General features: G+C 48.7%; 1 protein-coding gene across 2 annotated transcripts in view; it reads right to left on the bottom strand.

Annotated features, from left to right (window-relative positions):
* Positions 1–636: 636 nt before the first annotated feature.
* The window catches only part of LOC129823119 (brefeldin A-inhibited guanine nucleotide-exchange protein 1-like), a 119,431-nt gene continuing 100,181 nt past the window's right edge, over positions 637–19,886 (bottom strand). For both annotated transcript variants that reach the window (XM_055881882.1, XM_055881883.1), the window contains exons 27-39: positions 18,248–18,420; positions 17,824–17,984; positions 16,621–16,751; positions 16,407–16,536; positions 16,046–16,181; positions 14,112–14,250; positions 13,540–13,612; positions 13,255–13,408; positions 13,025–13,164; positions 12,394–12,565; positions 12,024–12,162; positions 2,408–2,525; positions 637–2,283 (exon numbers count right to left, since the gene is read on the bottom strand). In XM_055881882.1, coding sequence (XP_055737857.1) covers positions 2,056–2,283; positions 2,408–2,525; positions 12,024–12,162; positions 12,394–12,565; positions 13,025–13,164; positions 13,255–13,408; positions 13,540–13,612; positions 14,112–14,250; positions 16,046–16,181; positions 16,407–16,536; positions 16,621–16,751; positions 17,824–17,984; positions 18,248–18,420 — 1,894 coding nt within the window. In that variant the 3' untranslated portion in view covers positions 637–2,055. The remainder of the gene's footprint in view (positions 2,284–2,407; positions 2,526–12,023; positions 12,163–12,393; positions 12,566–13,024; positions 13,165–13,254; positions 13,409–13,539; positions 13,613–14,111; positions 14,251–16,045; positions 16,182–16,406; positions 16,537–16,620; positions 16,752–17,823; positions 17,985–18,247; positions 18,421–19,886) is intronic.

Genomic DNA, 19,886 nt, shown 5'->3' with positions numbered 1-19,886 from the left:
ATTATGTAATAAATTCAGCAGATGGACATGTCCCTCTGTCAACCCACTTAATCCCAAGATTTCACCATCATACATCTGTCCCTCATTTTAAGGTCAACCCTGTTATGTGAACTGAACTCTAGTTTTAATATGGTGAAACTATTCCTTAACTACTGTTTTCAAAAGTGACATTGAACATTAGTCAAATCATGGCTGTTTTCTGGTGTTTTGTGTTGGAAAACTGAGCGGGTCGCGCATGACGTCAACCCTGTTACCCAGCAAGTTCCTATTTTTCTTGCATACAATTGCCACTCCCTGTTGCACACAAGCTTCCATTCCCCTGGTCACGAAGGGATTAAGAGATTATTTGACAATTTAAAACAATACAACCACACGTGGATAATACATTTAAAGTTATCAAGGATGACAGTTTGAAGATTAAATCATCAACCCTGTTACTTTATATGCACTTATCATAGTAACTTATTTAACCTCGAGATGGGAATACTTGTTTTTTTATGAAGTTTAACATGTGCTATTTGACAGAATGTTAAAATTAGATGGATTTTTGGGGGGTGGACCATGTCACACTTCTCAAAGGCATGGAATTGGTAGAACGACCCATATAGTCCAATCAAATCAAAATGGCAGAACAAATCAAGTTCAAAAACTTTATTGACCTATAACCTGATTAAAATGTCGGATGATGACCAATTTTGTACAGAAAGTTGTACATAAGTCTTTTTTTCAACATAGAAAACTTTACATTGCTGTACCATATACATTTTGTTTCCTACATCTGTGAGCAAGGAATGCATCCCATTCTTCTTTTAAAGCACAGTTAACATTATTCTTCATTTACTCTATACATACAGCATGTCCCCAAACAAAAGAAAAAGGAAATTAAATATATTATGAATTTATTCAAATTTGTACACAGAGTGGAAACTAACTTGAAACATGGAAACAGACCAGCGATCCAGAAGCACCTCACACCTGCGGCCTATTCAGAAGCATTGCAGATAGAAATGTTGTATATAGAGCTGATAATTCCTTGTAGTATATGACAATCATATCTACACAATACATTTCTATCTTGAACGTTGGAACCTCCTGAACGGGCCCCTAGTTGCTCTCCTTTTTTCCAGTTTTAGGAGGAGTCCCAGTTATCGACTATCAGTTAAAAAGTCTCAGAACATATCAAATGGAATAACTTTCTGCCGTGTCGTCATTCAATTACAAACCGCAGGACAGATGGTTCAGTCAAAATAAATAATCTCAAAAATCTTAAATAAAAAGATCAAGTGCAGCAGAATACAGAAAAAAATGTAACGAAATAAAATCCAGTGTTATGAGATTACATTACAAAGCGCCGTTTCTGTAGTTAATTTTTAATCCACAGGGCTATTGGTGTTAACGTTAGCCATCAGTGGTGCAGCCAGGAAAATATCTGAATTATTATTGAGTAAGAACGTTTCACATTACTGAATATTTGTCATTTGCATTGCATGATGTACGTGTAGCCATTTCATTCTCAAGAGTAGCTTGTAAGGATACAGTCATGTCAAGAAGCAGTACCTTTTGAAATATGTTTGACTCTTCTGAGTCAGAAAGGTGGGTAGGCCAATTGTATAATCATAGTTATTCTGCAGTCGTCAGTAGAATTGGAGAATCAGATCTTCACACAATGCCAAGCCATTCTTCCAGTGATATGAGGGGCTTCGGGTAGAAGTTGTCCATAGGATCTAAGATCAGCTTGACCTCACAATATCCTAACCTTAACCATAAGGGGATGCAAAAACTGGCCTTCGATCAGTTTCTAGGGGCAACTTCAACCTACTCTGAAATGAGAGGGGGCATTTCCTGTCACATGACCAGTCAGGTTCACAGTAGAGATCCCTGGCAGTTTCCTGTACCGTTAGTGGGGGATTCTGGGTAACTGCCAAATCCAGAGGGGGTGAAGTCTGGTCAGATGCACCCCTTGTAGTACCCTGGGGGATGGGAGACTATAGTCCTAAAGGACTTCCAGAGTTCCCTATCCAAAGGTCTCGGTGCTAGCCCGCTACAAGTGCAACATCACTGGGATTCCTCTCCAGCCACCTCCCCTCTCTCCACCTCAACTTCCAGCCCTGGTTCTGGCATTGGTTCTTGTTCCGGCTGGGAGGTGTCAGGCAGCTGGGCGATCTGGAACACGATCCCGATGCGTAGGTAGAACTTGCGCAGCACGGACCGCAGTTCTGGGATAAGATCAATCTGCATGATCTCACACAGCAGAAGGTAGTACCTGGACGCATGGGCCTTGAACTGGGGACCAAGAGAGACAAAACATCTACATACAGATTGATATCCATACAAAGACAGGGTTAGTTCTCCTTGAACATGTCACTGACAATGGCCTGTCAATGTTGTTAATGGTTGAGATCCTTACCCTGTCGTCACTGATCTTCAGGACCTTGGTGAGGAAGAGGAGGAGCAGGTTGGTCCAGGCTTCTCTGTGGCTCTCTGATGTTAGAGTCAGGAAGTAGGCTACTGCCTCACTGCACACACTAGAGGGAAATAGGGAAAGATCATGATAACATGACTCATTAGCCATATGAAAACTGTTCAGTGACACAGAATTAAGATGCGATTCACTAATTAATTAGCGCCAAGACTTATTTCACTGCCAATGTGAAATTATTTGACGAGTTGACTCTACACCAGCCACAGGGAGAGGAGCAGCCATGACCTCAGAATTTCCCTCTGTCCTCTAGCCCTCACCCTGGACCTTTCCTCAGAACCGCCATCTGTCAGCCCTTCATCCCTCTACCTCCTCCTCTCTTTCCCATCTTCCAGTTCCCCTACACTCCATGAACTAGTCACCTCCCAAATCTGTTTAGTTCTTGTAGAACACTGCCATAATCAACCCTGCAGTGCTGCTGCAGTCTCCTCTAGCATGCCCTGCTATGTTGTGTGGTGTGTGTCAGTTTGCTGCTGCAGTCTCCTCTAGCATGCCCTGCTATGTTGTGTGGTATGTCAGTTTGCTGCTGCAGTCTCCTCTAGCATGCCCTGCTATGTTGTGTGGTATGTCCGTTTGCTGCTGCAGTCTCCTCTAGCATGCCCTGCTATGTTGTGTGGTATGTCAGTTTGCTGCTGCAGTCTCCTCTAGCATGCCCTGCTATGTTGTGTGGTATGTCAGTTTGCTGCTGCTGCAGTCTCCTCTAGCATGCCCTGCTATGTTGTGTGGTATGTCAGTTTGCTGCTGCAGTCTCCTCTAGCATGCCCTGCTATGTTGTGTGGTGTGTGTCAGTTTGCTGCTGCAGTCTCCTCTAGCATGCCCTGCTATGTTGTGTGGTATGTCAGTTTGCTGCTGCTGCAGTCTCCTCTAGCATGCCCTGCTATGTTGTGTGGTATGTCAGTTTGCTGCTGCAGTCTCCTCTAGCATGCCCTGCTATGTTGTGTGGTATGTCAGTTTGCTGCTGCTGCAGTCTCCTCTAGCATGCCCTGCTATGTTGTGTGGTATGTCAGTTTGCTGCTGCAGTCTCCTCTAGCATGCCCTGCTATGTTGTGTGGTGTGTGTCAGTTTGCTGCTGCAGTCTCCTCTAGCATGCCCTGCTATGTTGTGTGGTATGTCAGTTTGCTGCTGCTGCAGTCTCCTCTAGCATGCCCTGCTATGTTGTGTGGTATGTCAGTTTGCTGCTGCAGTCTCCTCTAGCATGCCCTGCTATGTTGTGTGGTATGTCAGTTTGTTGCTGCAGTCTCCTCTAGCATGCCCTGCTATGTTGTGTGGTGTGTGTCAGTTTGCTGCTGCAGTCTCCTCTAGCATGCCCTGCTATGTTGTGTGGTATGTCAGTTTGCTGCTGCAGTCTCCTCTAGCATGCCCTGCTATGTTGTGTGGTGTGTCAGTTTGCTGCTGCAGTCTCCTCTAGCATGCCCTGCTATGTTGTGTGGTGTGTGTCAGTTTGCTGCTGCAGTCTCCTCTAGCATGCCCTGCTATGTTGTGTGGTGTGTGTCAGTTTGCTGCTGCAGTCTCCTCTAGCATGCCCTGCTATGTTGTGTGGTGTGTCAGTTTGCTGCTGCAGTCTCCTCTAGCATGCCCTGCTATGTAGTGTGGTGTGTGTCAGTTTGCTGCTGCAGTCTCCTCTAGCATGCCCTGCTATGTTGTGTGGTATGTCAGTTTGCTGCTGCAGTCTCCTCTAGCATGCCCTGCTATGTTGTGTGGTGTGTGTCAGTTTGCTGCTGCAGTCTCCTCTAGCATGCCCTGCTATGTTGTGTGGTATGTCAGTTTGCTGCTGCAGTCTCCTCTAGCATGCCCTGCTATGTTGTGTGGTATGTCAGTTTGCTGCTGCAGTCTCCTCTAGCATGCCCTGCTATGTTGTGTGGTATGTCAGTTTGCTGCTGCAGTCTCCTCTAGCATGCCCTGCTATGTTGTGTGGTGTGTGTCAGTTTGCTGCTGCAGTCTCCTCTAGCATGCCCTGCTATGTTGTGTGGTATGTCAGTTTGCTGCTGCAGTCTCCTCTAGCATGCCCTGCTATGTTGTGTGGTATGTCAGTTTGCTGCTGCTGCAGTCTCCTCTAGCATGCCCTGCTATGTTGTGTGGTATGTCAGTTTGCTGCTGCAGTCTCCTCTAGCATGCCCTGCTATGTTGTGTGGTGTGTGTCAGTTTGCTGCTGCAGTCTCCTCTAGCATGCCCTGCTATGTTGTGTGGTATGTCAGTTTGCTGCTGCTGCAGTCTCCTCTAGCATGCCCTGCTATGTTGTGTGGTATGTCAGTTTGCTGCTGCAGTCTCCTCTAGCATGCCCTGCTATGTTGTGTGGTATGTCAGTTTGCTGCTGCAGTCTCCTCTAGCATGCCCTGCTATGTTGTGTGGTATGTCAGTTTGCTGCTGCAGTCTCCTCTAGCATGCCCTGCTATGTTGTGTGGTATGTCAGTTTGCTGCTGCAGTCTCCTCTAGCATGCCCTGCTATGTTGTGTGGTGTGTGTCAGTTTGCTGCTGCAGTCTCCTCTAGCATGCCCTGCTATGTAGTGTGGTGTGTGTCAGTTTGCTGCTGCAGTCTCCTCTAGCATGCCCTGCTATGTTGTGTGGTATGTCAGTTTGCTGCTGCAGTCTCCTCTAGCATGCCCTGCTATGTTGTGTGGTATGTCAGTTTGCTGCTGCAGTCTCCTCTAGCATGCCCTGCTATGTTGTGTGGTATGTCAGTTTGCTGCTGCAGTCTCCTCTAGCATGCCCTGCTATGTTGTGTGGTGTGTGTCCGTTTGCTGCTGCAGTCTCCTCTAGCATGCCCTGCTATGTTGTGTGGTATGTCAGTTTGCTGCTGCAGTCTCCTCTAGTATGCCCTGCTGTTGTGTGGTATGTCAGTTTGCTGCTGCAGTCTCCTCTAGCATGCCCTGCTATGTTGTGTGGTATGTCAGTTTGCTGCTGCAGTCTCCTCTAGCATGCCCTGCTATGTTGTGTGGTATGTCAGTTTGCTGCTGCAGTCTCCTCTAGCATGCCCTGCTATGTTGTGTGGTATGTCAGTTTGCTGCTGCAGTCTCCTCTAGCATGCCCTGCTATGTTGTGTGGTATGTCAGTTTGCTGCTGCAGTCTCCTCTAGCATGCCCTGCTATGTTGTGTGGTGTGTGTCAGTTTGCTGCTGCAGTCTCCTCTAGCATGCCCTGCTATGTTGTGTGGTATGTCAGTTTGCTGCTGCAGTCTCCTCTAGCATGCCCTGTTATGTTGTGTGGTGTGTGCCAGTTTGCTGCTGCAGTCTCCTCTAGCATGCCCTGCTATGTTGTGTGGTGTGTGTCAGTTTGCTGCTGCAGTCTCCTCTAGCATGCCCTGTTATGTTGTGTGGTGTGTGTCAGTTTGCTGCTGCAGTCTCCTCTAGCATGCCCTGCTATGTTGTGTGGTATGTCAGTTTGCTGCTGCAGTCTCCTCTAGCATGCCCTGCTATGTTGTGTGGTATGTCAGTTTGCTGCTGCAGTCTCCTCTAGCATGCCCTGCTATGTTGTGTGGTATGTCAGTTTGCTGCTGCAGTCTCCTCTAGCATGCCCTGCTATGTTGTGTGGTGTGTGTCAGTTTGCTGCTGCAGTCTCCTCTAGTATGCCCTGCTATGTTGTGTGGTGTTTGTCAGTTTGCTGCTGCAGTCTCCTCTAGCATGCCCTGCTGTTGTGTGGTGTGTGTCAGTTTGCTGCTGCAGTCTCCTCTAGCATGCCCTGCTATGTTGTGTGGTGTTTGTCAGTTTGCTGCTGCAGTCTCCTCTAGCATGCCCTGCTGTTGTGTGGTGTGTGTCAGTTTGCTGCTGCAGTCTCCTCTAGCATGCCCTGCTATGTTGTGTGGTGTTTGTCAGTTTGCTGCTGCAGTCTCCTCTAGCATGCCCTGCTATGTTGTGTGGTATGTCAGTTTGCTGCTGCAGTCTCCTCTAGTATGCCCTGCTATGTTGTGTGGTGTTTGTCAGTTTGCTGCTGCAGTCTCCTCTAGCATGCCCTGCTGTTGTGTGGTGTGTGTCAGTTTGCTGCTGCAGTCTCCTCTAGCATGCCCTGCTATGTTGTGTGGTGTTTGTCAGTTTGCTGCTGCAGTCTCCTCTAGCATGCCCTGCTATGTTGTGTGGTATGTCAGTTTGCCGCTGCAGTCTCCTCTAGCATGCCCTGCTATGTTGTGTGGTGTGTGTCAGTTTGCTGCTGCAGTCTCCTCTAGCATGCCCTGCTATGTTGTGTGGTATGTCCGTTTGCTGCTGCAGTCTCCTCTTGCATGCCCTGTTATGTTGTGTGGTGTGTGCCAGTTTGCTGCTGCAGTCTCCTCTAGCATGCCCTGCTATGTTGTGTGGTGTGTGTCAGTTTGCTGCTGCAGTCTCCTCTAGCATGCCCTGCTATGTTGTGTGGTATGTCAGTTTGCTGCTGCAGTCTCCTCTAGCATGCCCTGCTATGTTGTGTGGTATGTCAGTTTGCTGGTGCAGTCTCCTCTAGCATGCCCTGCTATGTTGTGTGGTATGTCAGTTTGCTGCTGCAGTCACCTCTAGCATGCCCTGCTATGTAGTGTGGTGTGTGTCAGTTTGCTGCTGCAGTCTCCTCTAGCATGCCCTGCTATGTTGTGTGGTATGTCAGTTTGCTGCTGCAGTCTCCTCTAGCATGCCCTGCTATGTTGTGTGGTGTGTCAGTTTGCTGCTGCAGTCTCCTCTAGCATGCCCTGCTATGTTGTGTGGTATGTCAGTTTGCTGCTGCTGCAGTCTCCTCTAGCATGCCCTGCTATGTTGTGTGGTATGTCAGTTTGCTGCTGCAGTCTCCTCTAGCATGCCCTGCTATGTTGTGTGGTGTGTGTCAGTTTGCTGCTGCAGTCTCCTCTAGCATGCCCTGCTATGTTGTGTGGTGTGTGTCAGTTTGCTGCTGCAGTCTCCTCTAGCATGCCCTGCTATGTTGTGTGGTATGTCAGTTTGCTGCTGCAGTCTCCTCTAGCATGCCCTGCTATGTTGTGTGGTATGTCAGTTTGCTGCTGCAGTCTCCTCTAGCATGCCCTGCTATGTTGTGTGGTATGTCAGTTTGCTGCTGCAGTCTCCTCTAGCATGCCCTGCTATGTTGTGTGGTGTGTGTCAGTTTGCTGCTGCAGTCTCCTCTAGAATGCCCTGCTATGTTATGTGGTATGTCCGTTTGCTGCTGCAGTCTCCTCTAGCATGCCCTGCTATGTTGTGTGGTATGTCAGTTTGCTGCTGCAGTCTCCTCTAGCATGCCCTGCTATGTTGTGTGGTGTGTGTCAGTTTGCTGCTGCAGTCTCCTCTAGCATGCCCTGCTATGTTGTGTGGTATGTCAGTTTGCTGCTGCAGTCTCCTCTAGTATGCCCTGCTATGTTGTGTGGTATGTCAGTTTGCTGCTGCAGTCTCCTCTAGCATGCCCTGCTATGTTGTGTGGTGTGTGTCAGTTTGCTGCTGCAGTCTCCTCTAGCATGCCCTGCTATGTTGTGTGGTATGTCAGTTTGCTGCTGCAGTCTCCTCTAGCATGCCCTGCTATGTTGTGTGGTATGTCAGTTTGCTGCTGCAGTCTCCTCTAGCATGCCCTGCTATGTTGTGTGGTATGTGTCAGTTTGCTGCTGCAGTCTCCTCTAGCATGCCCAGCTATGTTGTGTGGTATGTCAGTTTGTTGCTGCAGTCTCCTCTAGTATGCCCTGCTGTTGTGTGGTATGTCAGTTTGCTGCTGCAGTCTCCTCTAGTATGCCCTGCTATGTTGTGTGGTATGTCAGTTTGCTGCTGCAGTCTCGTCTAGCATGCCCTGCTATGTTGTGTGGTATGTCAGTTTGCTGCTGCAGTCTCCTCTAGCATGCCCTGCTATGTTGTGTGGTATGTCAGTTTGCTGCTGCAGTCTCCTCTAGCATGCCCTGCTATGTTGTGTGGTATGTCAGTTTGCTGCTGCAGTCTCCTCTAGCATGCCCTGCTATGTTGTGTGGTATGTCAGTTTGCTGCTGCAGTCTCCTCTAGCATGCCCTGCTATGTTGTGTGGTGTGTGTCAGTTTGCTGCTGCAGTCTCTTCTAGCATGCCCTGCTATGTTGTGTGTTGTGTCAGTTTGCTGCTGCAGTCTCCTCTAGCATGCCCTGCTATGTTGTGTGGTATGTCAGTTTGCTGCTGCAGTCTCCTCTAGCATGCCCTGCTATGTTGTGTGGTATGTCAGTTTGCTGCTGCAGTCACCTCTAGCATGCCCTGCTATGTAGTGTGGTGTGTGTCAGTTTGCTGCTGCAGTCTCCTCTAGCATGCCCTGCTATGTTGTGTGGTATGTCAGTTTGCTGCTGCAGTCTCCTCTAGCATGCCCTGCTATGTTGTGTGGTGTGTCAGTTTGCTGCTGCAGTCTCCTCTAGCATGCCCTGCTATGTTGTGTGGTGTGTGTCAGTTTGCTGCTGCAGTCTCCTCTAGCATGCCCTGCTATGTTGTGTGGTATGTCAGTTTGCTGCTGCAGTCTCCTCTAGCATGCCCTGCTATGTTGTGTGGTGTGTGTCAGTTTGCTGCTGCAGTCTCCTCTAGCATGCCCTGCTATGTTGTGTGGTATGTCAGTTTGCTGCTGCAGTCTCCTCTAGTATGCCCTGCTATGTTGTGTGGTATGTCAGTTTGCTGCTGCAGTCTCCTCTAGCATGCCCTGCTATGTTGTGTGGTGTGTGTCAGTTTGCTGCTGCAGTCTCCTCTAGCATGCCCTGCTATGTTGTGTGGTATGTCAGTTTGCTGCTGCAGTCTCCTCTAGTATGCCCTGCTGTTGTGTGGTATGTCAGTTTGCTGCTGCAGTCTCCTCTAGTATGCCCTGCTATGTTGTGTGGTATGTCAGTTTGCTGCTGCAGTCTCGTCTAGCATGCCCTGCTATGTTGTGTGGTATGTCAGTTTGCTGCTGCAGTCTCCTCTAGCATGCCCTGCTATGTTGTGTGGTATGTCAGTTTGCTGCTGCAGTCTCCTCTAGCATGCCCTGCTATGTTGTGTGGTATGTCAGTTTGCTGCTGCAGTCTCCTCTAGCATGCCCTGCTATGTTGTGTGGTGTGTGGCAGTTTGCTGCTGCAGTCTCTTCTAGCATGCCCTGCTATGTTGTGTGTTGTGTCAGTTTGCTGCTGCAGTCTCCTCTAGCATGCCCTGCTATGTTGTGTGTTGTGTCAGTTTGCTGCTGCAGTCTCCTCTAGCATGCCCTGCTATGTTGTGTGGTATGTCAGTTTGCTGCTGCAGTCTCCTCTAGCATGCCCTGCTATGTTGTGTGGTATGTCAGTTTGCTGCTGCAGTCTCCTCTAGCATGCCCTGCTATGTTGTGTGTTGTGTCAGTTTGCTGCTGCAGTCTCCTCTAGCATGCCCTGCTATGTTGTGTGTTGTGTCAGTTTGCAGCGCATCTTTGTGACAGTACAATCCAGTGAGTGTTCCCTTTCTCCCTCTCCGCCTCTCTCCCTCTCCCCGCTTCTTTCTCTGTCTCTCTCTCCCTCACACACGAATGCACATAGAGACCGACAACCTAAGAGTTTCCTGCTAATCTAGACACTGCCTTTAATACAAAGTGAATTGGAAAGAGACAAGATGATAGCTACTTGGTTATCCTCTAAAAGAGACAAGGCGATGACAACTGTGTTGACTCGGGAATAACAGCGGCATCCTGTGTGTTTGTGGATCCATATACAATATCCACTATCCATTCCAGACATTTCAGTTAGCTGTCACATTTAGACAGGCTGTCTAAATGAGTGGAGAGAGTTGGAGTCAGACTGTTGGCGATACATCAACACAATCTGACTCAGTCATTCTCTCTCAGGACCAATTTATTTTGTTCCCCCTCTCGCTTTGGTGGACAATTCCATTTTGCGTCGGCGACTGACTTCTCTATTCCCTAGTAAACAGAGGCGTGACTCTGTTCCAGTCCCTCGGACAGCTGTGGTCAGGGTCAGGACAGAGCACCGGTGTCGTATCGAGATGCGTGTCCAACCCCCCATTCAACCCTGCTCCCCTCTAATGACATGGACTGGCCTGCCCTCTCCCAGCAGCCTGTCCTCTCCCAGCAGCCTGTCCTCTCCCAGCAGCCTGTCCTCTCCCAGCAGCCTGCCCTCTCCCAGCAGCCTGCCCTCTCCCAGCAGCCTGCCCTCTCCCAGCAGCCTGCCCTCTCCCAGCAGCCTGCCCTCTCCCAGCAGCCTGCCCTCTCCCAGCAGCCTGCCCTCTCCCAGCAGCCTGTCCTCTCCCAGCAGCCTCTCCTCTCCCAGCAGCCTGCCCTCTCCCAGCAGCCTGCCCTCTCCCAGCAGCCTCTCCTCTCCCAGCAGCCTGCCCTCTCCCAGCAGCCTGCCCTCTCCCAGCAGCCTGTCCTCTCCCAGCAGCCTGTCCTCTCCCAGCAGCCTGTCCTCTCCCAGCAGCCTGTCCTCTCCCAGCAGCCTGTCCTCTCCCAGCAGCCTGTCCTCTCCCAGCAGCCTGTCCTCTCCCAGCAGCCTGTCCTCTCCCAGCAGCCTGTCCTCTCCCAGCAGCCTGTCCTCTCCCAGCAGCCTGTCCTCTCCCAGCAGCCTGTCCTCTCCCAGCAGCCTGCCCTCTCCCAGCAGCCTGCCCTCTCCCAGCAGCCTGCCCTCTCCCAGCAGCCTGCCCTCTCCCAGCAGCCTGTCCTCTCCCAGCAGCCTGCCCTCTCCCAGCAGCCTGCCCTCTCCCAGCAGCCTGCCCTCTCCCAGCAGCCTGCCCTCTCCCAGCAGCCTGCCCTCTCCCAGCAGCCTGTCCTCTCCCAGCAGCCTGCCCTCTCCCAGCAGCCTGCCCTCTCCCAGCAGCCTGCCCTCTCCCAGCAGCCTGCCCTCTCCCAGCAGCCTGCCCTCTCCCAGCAGCCTGCCCTCTCCCAGCAGCCTGCCCTCTCCCAGCAGCCTGCCCTCTCCCAGCAGCCTGCCCTCTCCCAGCAGCCTGCCCTCTCCCAGCAGCCTGCCCTCTCCCAGCAGCCTGTCCTCTCCCAGCAGCCTGCCCTCTCCCAGCAGCCTGCCCTCTCCCAGCAGCCTGCCCTCTCCCAGCAGCCTGCCCTCTCCCAGCAGCCTGCCCTCTCCCAGCAGCCTGCCCTCTCCCAGCAGCCTGCCCTCTCCCAGCAGCCTGCCCTCTCCCAGCAGCCTGCCCTCTCCCAGCAGCCTGCCCTCTCCCAGCAGCCTGCCCTCTCCCAGCAGCCCTTCATAAATAACAGACGTCTGACATGCCCTTGCTCCCCCTCATGAAACATTATGAAAGTTGTTTATTCTGGTAGATAGCTGCCTGCTGCCTGGTTCTTAAATACTCCAGACGTTCCATTTATAGGATTTCAATAAAAGTGATGTTTGCAGAGAGTTCCACCCACAACAAAGCAGCAAATTAGTTATAAAATATTTTTGTAAATCGAGAGCACATTCTGGGCATTCTTCAGACATATGTGAAAATACAGTAATTCCCCCCATCACACACAGCTCCATGAGGGAGGTTTGTGTGTGCAGTGAGAGGATGATCAGGGATTGTCGTGACATGGTGAAAGGCTCGTTAGTGAGAGGGAGAGGAGCAGAACAACAGCAGGAAGCAGTAGAAAAGAACTGCAGAGTGCATTTGTATAGTTTGACAGGCGCCATTCAGTGATATGCTGGTGAGGCGTGGCGGTCCTTCCTTACTTGAGCAGCCGTCTCTGGACTTCCTCCCAGGCAGTCTGACGGCTGTCGTCAGTGTACATCCGGAACAGGATCCTCAGGCCACACGCCAGACTGCTGGTCTCCTGCTTCAGCAGATTGGGCTTTGACTTCCCTTTAAAACCTGGAACAGACAGAGAGAGAGTGGTTACTGCCCGTTACAGTCACAGAGAGGCCCATCACCATAAGGGAGTACAAACGGGGGACATTGTGCCAATTGTTCAAAGAATTCCATTTGAGATTCATAACATCACTCTTCTCCTTCATATCATTCTAGCAGATTCCTCGGGTGGTGCACTGCAGAGCCATAGATGGACGCTGGTATAACCGCCTCTGTTCTGGTGCAGTGACCCACCTGCCTTCCAGAGAGTGGTCCTCTGCTCGTTGTTGGCGTTGAAGGCTTTGGCGAAGCGGTGGGACTCCAGCAGACAGTCCAGCAGCTTGAACAGCTGTTCTGAGGTCAGGTAGCGGTACATTCCCTGGTCCTGGGTATCCACTAGTATGTCTGCTGCGTCCAGAGAATCTCTCTGGAGAGGACCAACACATACATACACAACCATTAAACAACCAAACACATACAGAGCCTTCTCACTTCTTTGTTGTCAATAGATTCCTCCTTCCTTAACAACTACTACAATAAGAACATATAGTAGATCAGCGTATCCCGAAATTGGTCCTGGGGACCCCAAGGGCTGCACATTTTGGTTTTTGCCCTAGCACGACTCAAATAATCAAAGCTTGATGATGAGTTGATTATTTGAATCAGCTGTGTAGTGCTGGGACAAACACCTAAACGTGCAGCCCTTAGGCCCAGGCCCGGGAAACGCTGAAGTAGATACATTTAACATTTTCAATGATCAGTCCATCCAGCCAAACTACTGAAAATTAATTCAGCAAGAACAAACATTTTAGCAAGAAATGTGACCTTCCCCAAAGTTCTGAACCAGTGATGCCTCTCATCCTCCACATAGGGAGTGAGCCGTTACCTGTGCAGCAGCCAGGTTCTCAGCGTCTTCCTTTCTGCTGGTCGCAGGGAAGAAGACCATGTTGTCTATGGTCTGGATCAGCTCCAACTGCACCACACACTTAATGAGCAAGGCTGAGAATAACCTCTGCTCCTGGATCTCTGTGGAACACACACACACGCACAAATAATGAGCATATGGTTGAAAAACACTCCAGTTGTACAAGGCGTAAAAGTGAGAAACACACTAACTTATAGGGGTCCTGTTTCTAGGGCCATCCTCATAAATGCCTGTGCTGTACTGACTTTGCCGCCGGGTCTCCATGGCAACCCTCTCTGCGCTGTTGATGGAATGCTGGTCCTCGGAATGGGACTGGATGTCCACGGACTTCTGGGAAATTGAGTCCTGAGGGCACATGGGCAGAAGTTATTTTGTCTGCATGGTACTGGGTTATGTTGCTGTACGGTCTAATCTGGCATAAGAGATACACCAGACTGACTGGAAGACCTACAGTACAGTCAAGGTTTGAAACATACCAGCTGTCTGTCTGATATGTCCTGTGGTGTCATGGGATCTCCCTCTGCTCCTGCTGGTCTCCATGTCAACAGCCTGACAAGAGGGCAGAGAGGTACGATATGTGACAGGACAGTGCTACTCTACTTTTACACAGCATGACAGTGTTATACCATACATTACCATACACAGACAGTATGATATCACTCTGTTAACTAAACAATGGTAGAAGTGACCACGGCCATTAAATACCACCTCTCCCGTCCCTTCTTATTGGATGTTTCTTAATATGAAGTTTATACTGGGGCGGCAGGTAGCCTAGTGGTTAGAGCGTTGGACTAGTAACCGAAAGGTTGCAAGATTGAATCTCCTGAACAGTTAACCCACTGTTCCTAGGCCGTCACTGAAAATAAGAATTTGTTCTTAACTGACTTGCCTAGTTAAATAAAGGAATTTTTTTAAAAATAAAATAAAAATGACTGTCTCAGTGCTCTCCATGTTTACTATCACTATGGTCATCAATAACACAATCATCACAGACAATATTCCCAGATGAATCTCAGCGATATAAATAAAGCCTGCATCAGTATCTTACGCGTGTGGGATGGTGGTCTTGAAGATGTCCAGCATGCAGTTACAGGTCTTGTCCCAGGTCTCCGGAGTAAACTTCTCTCCATTCAGGATGACCACGTTCTCCAGACAGTTGGTGCCTGACCGGGCCAACTGCTCATTATCTAGGCCGAGAGGGAGAGGAGGAGTCAAGAAAAGAGAGAGTGGAGAGAATAAGTGAGGGAGGGAGAAAGAAGAGTCAATTAATGTTGAGAGAGAAGGAGAACAGAAGAGAGGGAAGAAAGAGAGGGAAGAAAGGGAGTGGTGGGGATTGAACAGAAGAGGAAATAGTTCCCTACGCTGGTTTAGCAGTCCATACGCATCTGGATCACATATACCGCTGCAACATGGGTTCCAATCCATCCTACTGCTATTTCACTACACTCTCTATCTATACTCTCTACCTCTGTCTTATCTAGTCTACCAAAAAGGAGAGGAAATATTAATCAAGAAAGAGGGATGGAGGTAAGCCCAGGCCTGAATGGAGGTGTACTCGGTATAAATCCAGGCCTGAATGGAGGTGTACTCGGTATAAACCCAGGCCTGACTGGAGGTGTACTCGGTATAAATCCAGGCCTGAATGGAGGTGTACTCGGTATAAACCCAGGCCTGAATGGAGGTGTACTCGGTATAAACCCAGGCCTGAATGGAGGGGTACTCGGTATAAACCCAGGCCTGACTGGAGGTGTACTCGGTATAAACGCAGGCCTGAATGGAGGTGTACTCGGTATAAACCCAGGCCTGAATGGAGGGGTACTCGGTATAAACCCAGGCCTGAATGGAGGTGTACTCGGTATAAATCCAGGCCTGAATGGAGGTGTACTCGGTATAAACCCAGGCCTGAATGGAGGGGTACTCGGTATAAACCCAGGCCTGAATGGAGGTGTACTCGGTATAAACCCAGGCCTGAATGGAGGTGTACTCGGTATAAACCCAGGCCTGACTGGAGGTGTACTCGGTATAAACCCAGGCCTGAATGGAGGTGTACTGGGTATAAACCCAGGCCTGAATGGAGGTGTACTCGGTATAAACCCAGGCCTGAATGGAGGTGTACTCGGTATAAACCCAGGCCTGAATGGAGGTGTACTGGGTATAAACCCAGGCCTGAATGGAGGTGTACTGGGTATAAACCCAGGCCTGAATGGAGGTGTACTCGGTATAAACCCAGGCCTGACTGGAGGTGTACTCGGTATAAACCCAGGCCTGACTGGAGGTGTACTCGGTATAAACCCAGGCCTGACTGGAGGTGTACTCAGTATAAACCCAGGCCTGACTGGAGGTGTACTCGGTATAAACCCAGGCCTGACTGGAGGTGTACTCGGTATAAACCCAGGCCTGAATGGAGGTGTACTCGGTATAAACCCAGGCCTGACTGGAGGTGTACTCGGTATAAACCCAGGCCTGAATGGAGGTGTACTCGGTATAAACCCAGGCCTGAATGGAGGTGTACTCGGTATAAATCCAGGCCTGACTGGAGGTGTACTCGGTATAAATCCAGGCCTGACTGGAGGTGTACTCGGTATAAATCCAGGCCTGACTGGAGGTGTACTCGGTATAAACGCAGGCCTGAATGGAGGTGTACTCGGTATAAACCCAGGCCTGAATGGAGGTGTACTCGGTATAAGCCCAGGCCTGAATGGAGGTGTACTCTGTATAAACCCAGGCCTGAATGGGGGTGTACTCGGTATAAACCCAGGCCTGAATGGGGGTGTACTCGGTATAAACCCAGGCCTGAATGGGGGTGTACTCGGTATAAACCCAGGCCTGACTGGAGGTGTACTCGGTATAAACCCAGGCCTGAATGGAGGTGTACTCGGTATAAACCCAGGCCTGAATGGAGGTGTACTCGGTATAAACCCAGGCCTGAATGGAGGTGTACTCGGTATAAGCCCAGGACTGAAGGTGGCTGTCTGTCCTCACCTTGCTGAACACACCAGTACAGCTGGGCCAGGATGTCATCCAGCAGGACGTCACTGAGAGACTCAAAGTACTGCGTGAACACGTCAGAGATGGCGTAAAGTGCGTGGTTACAGGTCGTCGTCATCCACTCTGCTTTCTGGCAGACCAAAACACCACAGAAGGGTTACAACGGTTACACCAGTGCCTCTGGGCATAATCTAGTCATTGTAGCAAGTGGTACTGAATACTAGTTGTACCCAGGGATTGGTGCTGTAAATTGTGGAACCAATGGTGTACATATGGAAATAAGCGTTGGTTACACAGGAGATAACGCTGGGTCTTTGATGAATGGGTGTTGGGTATTTGGGATGTGGAGACTTGCCTCAGTTTGCTGCTCAGGCAGCTTCATGTTGTCAAAGATCCTGAAGACGATCCTGAACAGATCCTGCCACCAGTGTTTCTCAAAGGTGTGTCCATAGGTCTTCATCACCTCAAACATCACCGTCAGACCCCTGATACACACACAGTACACCCTTACCATCAGTTCAGACTTAATATTCCCATCTAGGATGGCACAGGACTGAAACTCTTCTCACCTGGTCCTGACGTCCAGTTTACACCTGTTGATGATGCAGGACAGCTCAAAGAGGATGGGGAACCACCCCCTCACCCACACCCGGTCCTCTGGGGCTACATTCATATCATCACTGGTATAGTCTTTGAACGCCTGCTCGAGAGAAAACAGGAGTGCTTACCACCATGCCCTGAGATGACACACCCATACACGGACATGCCGACAAACACTAACGTTTTAACGGTCTAAGCCGTATGTACGGTTCACTGGAGGCTTTCCCTGAAATTGCCCCACTGCCCATGCGCCCACACACGCACGCACACGTGCACACACCTAATCCCCTCCTCTCCTCTTGTCCACCCCCACACAAACAAACAGAAAGCAGGCAGTGGGGCTGGAGCATATAGACAAGAGACCTTGGGGAAAAGCACTGGCAGTAAGCACCATATTTTCTAACATGGTACATTTTCATATGCAAAGCTGTCATCAAGGCAAAGGGTGGCTACTTTGAAGAATCTAAAATATAACATATTTTCGATTTGTTAAACACTTTTCTGGTTACTACATGATTCCATATGTGTTATTTCATAGTTTTGATGTCTTCACTATTATTCTACAATGTAGAAAATAGTAAAAAAAAAAAAAAAAAAAAAAAAACTGGAATGAGTAGGTGTGTCCAAACTTTTGACTGGTACTGTATATATACAGTCACAGTGGTCAGGTACTATGCCACTGTGTACTCTCTGTTTAGGGCCAAATAGCATTCTAGTTTGCTCTGTTTTTGTTAATTCTTTCAAATGTGTCAAGTAATCATCTTTTTATTTTCTCATGATTTGTTTGGGTCTAATTGTGTTGCTGTCCTGGGGCTCTGTGGGGTTTGTTTGTGAACAGAGCCCCAGGACCAGCTTGCTTAAGGGACTCTTCTCCAGGTTCATCTCTCTGTAGGTGATGGCTTTGTTATGGAAGGTTTGGTAATCGCTTCCTTTTAGGTAGAATAATATATAGACAGATATATCTCTAATTTGGGAGATGCTGTTACCCAGAGTGACTTACAATGTTTAGCTGGTAAGTCACAAGAAACATATGAATGTTTGGGGACCAGTCATGGTCTAACATGAACAACTATGGGCAGTACCATTTGATGTTCAGCAATGACTGATTTGGGTTCAGGTCTTAACTATGAAACCTGGTAATAAACCCAGTCCAGTGTTTGTTTGTAACTGACCTGGGGCCTGTCAGAGACGTATTTGGCGCAGTGTCGGATGAGGCGGATGGCCTCCATGCTGGTGTCCGGGAAGGAGGCGTTGCAGGCGAACTCAGACAGACACTTGACTGCATCCTGGAAGGAGTCTATGGTGGCTGGGAAGTGCTTCTCAAATACATTCGCTGAGAGAAGAACAGAAGAAGATCAGAGGAAATGGATCAAATTGGAATCTGATGACTAAAGTTAACTGATCTGTCAATCAGAATTACATTCCATGGCCCTGTCATCAAAAATACTAAAATAAACAACTTGACGATTAAATATTAATCTAATAGTGAAACCATCATATTGAAAATAACATATTATAAGATAGAGACACTACAGATCAGATATGAAAGATCAGTTCTTAGCCTGAGGTGTGTGTGTGTGTGTCTTAGTAACTCACTGGAGATGTGCCCCGTGGTCTGGAATGCTAGCTCTACGATGCTCTCGTCCTGGTCCGAGGCAGCCAGGTGGAACACTGAGAAGATGTTCTTCCAGCCCGACCGGATGTTCCCCGCCTGTGAGTTGACCATCTGGGCTATACAGCGCACCACCATGTCCCTGATCGTTGGAGATCTGCAGGAGGAGGACATATGGGTTATACTGTATGTGAAAGAAAGTTGGACTATGAGGAGGATCACCAATAGTGCAGTAGCAGTCAAAGTACAAGTACCCCTGCTACAGCCCTTTATTCAGCCCTTCTCATTTGTCCCCTTTTGGATGTTGTGACATACTGGTTTCCGACGGCGACTGTTGTCATAGCAAAGAGCTGGTCTATTTTTCCGGGCGCTTTGAAGAATGAGAGAGGACCAGCCTCTGCACAAAAGTACTCTCACACACTGGCTGAGTCTAATGAACACACAGCACCACAGGGCGTCCATGGCTTTACGTGGCTCCCTGCCATTTCCTCTGAGCTGTAACACTCTTCTCACAGTAAGCCAGTGGTTGGATTTGGGACTCGTAGTTCTCCTTCACATCAATGAAAACAGCTTTTAACTCCAATTTGAATCAACTGCATCTGTGTCACAACTTCAACTCTGTTGTCTTTGATTTAGTTGCCAGGGTAATATTCTCGTGTTCAAAACCAAGAAGAGATATTATATAAAATCCCAATCTCGGGTTAGTTCTGACTAGGGATGTTGCGGTGACCGTATAACCGCCACACCGTCGGTCACGAGTCATGACGGCAGTCAAATTCCACGTGACCGTTTAGTCAGGGTAATTAGGCTTCTCCAAGCTCTGCTGCTGCTGATGGTCATTAGTAGCCTACAAAGCCTTCTAACTGCCTGGTACTCAGCACTCTATTGTCCCTCTAATCACTCTGACATCAATGCAAATGTCTTCGAAACAGGTGCATGATAATGGTCCATTCTAAATCCAAACAAATTTCACACATATATATTATTTAGTATATGTAATGACAAGATTAAATCAAGAATATTCTGATGAGTGAAAATATTAGCCTATCACTTGTGAATTATATATTATCACTTGTGAATGATGCCCATCATAAGAAACTCCCTTTTTTTTGGCGACTTTTTCGAATCATAGTCACACACCTCATGTAGCCTAGCCCATGTATGTTTTGATAAGGTTTGTATCACAACTAAAGTGGTCAAATAACTTCTTAAAATTAAGCACATTAATCCACTTTACAAGCGGTTGAGAGCCTAACTGGCATACATAAGCAGCGAGTGAGTTTCAAGATTGGGGAAGATAATTTTCACCATAAAATGCACCTTTATAATAAAAGCATTACATGCATAATCACATTTGCAGTCACTTTTGATAATGGTGTTTTCAGCTAATGGAACATTCACGCTTAAAGGCTACTGCATCTGCGCATTGCTGACCTTATAATGTGAAGAAATAGCCTAATAGTTTATCAGCATTTTAAGCTAAATGTTCTGATCTGTTGCGTCAGCCACATTGCATAAAAGTGTTTTTGATGCTAATGGTTGTATTAATTAATTTGGGATATATTGCATCCCACAACTGCCCCAGACTATGTTGGAAATATTTATTTCTCGCACAGAATAGGT

The sequence above is a fragment of the Salvelinus fontinalis genome, chromosome 25 (assembly GCF_029448725.1).
Source record: "Salvelinus fontinalis isolate EN_2023a chromosome 25, ASM2944872v1, whole genome shotgun sequence".
NCBI classification, from domain to species: domain Eukaryota; kingdom Metazoa; phylum Chordata; class Actinopteri; order Salmoniformes; family Salmonidae; genus Salvelinus; species Salvelinus fontinalis.
The sequence above is the reverse complement of the archived record's forward strand: the minus strand, read 5'-3'. Positions and strand labels throughout refer to the sequence as shown.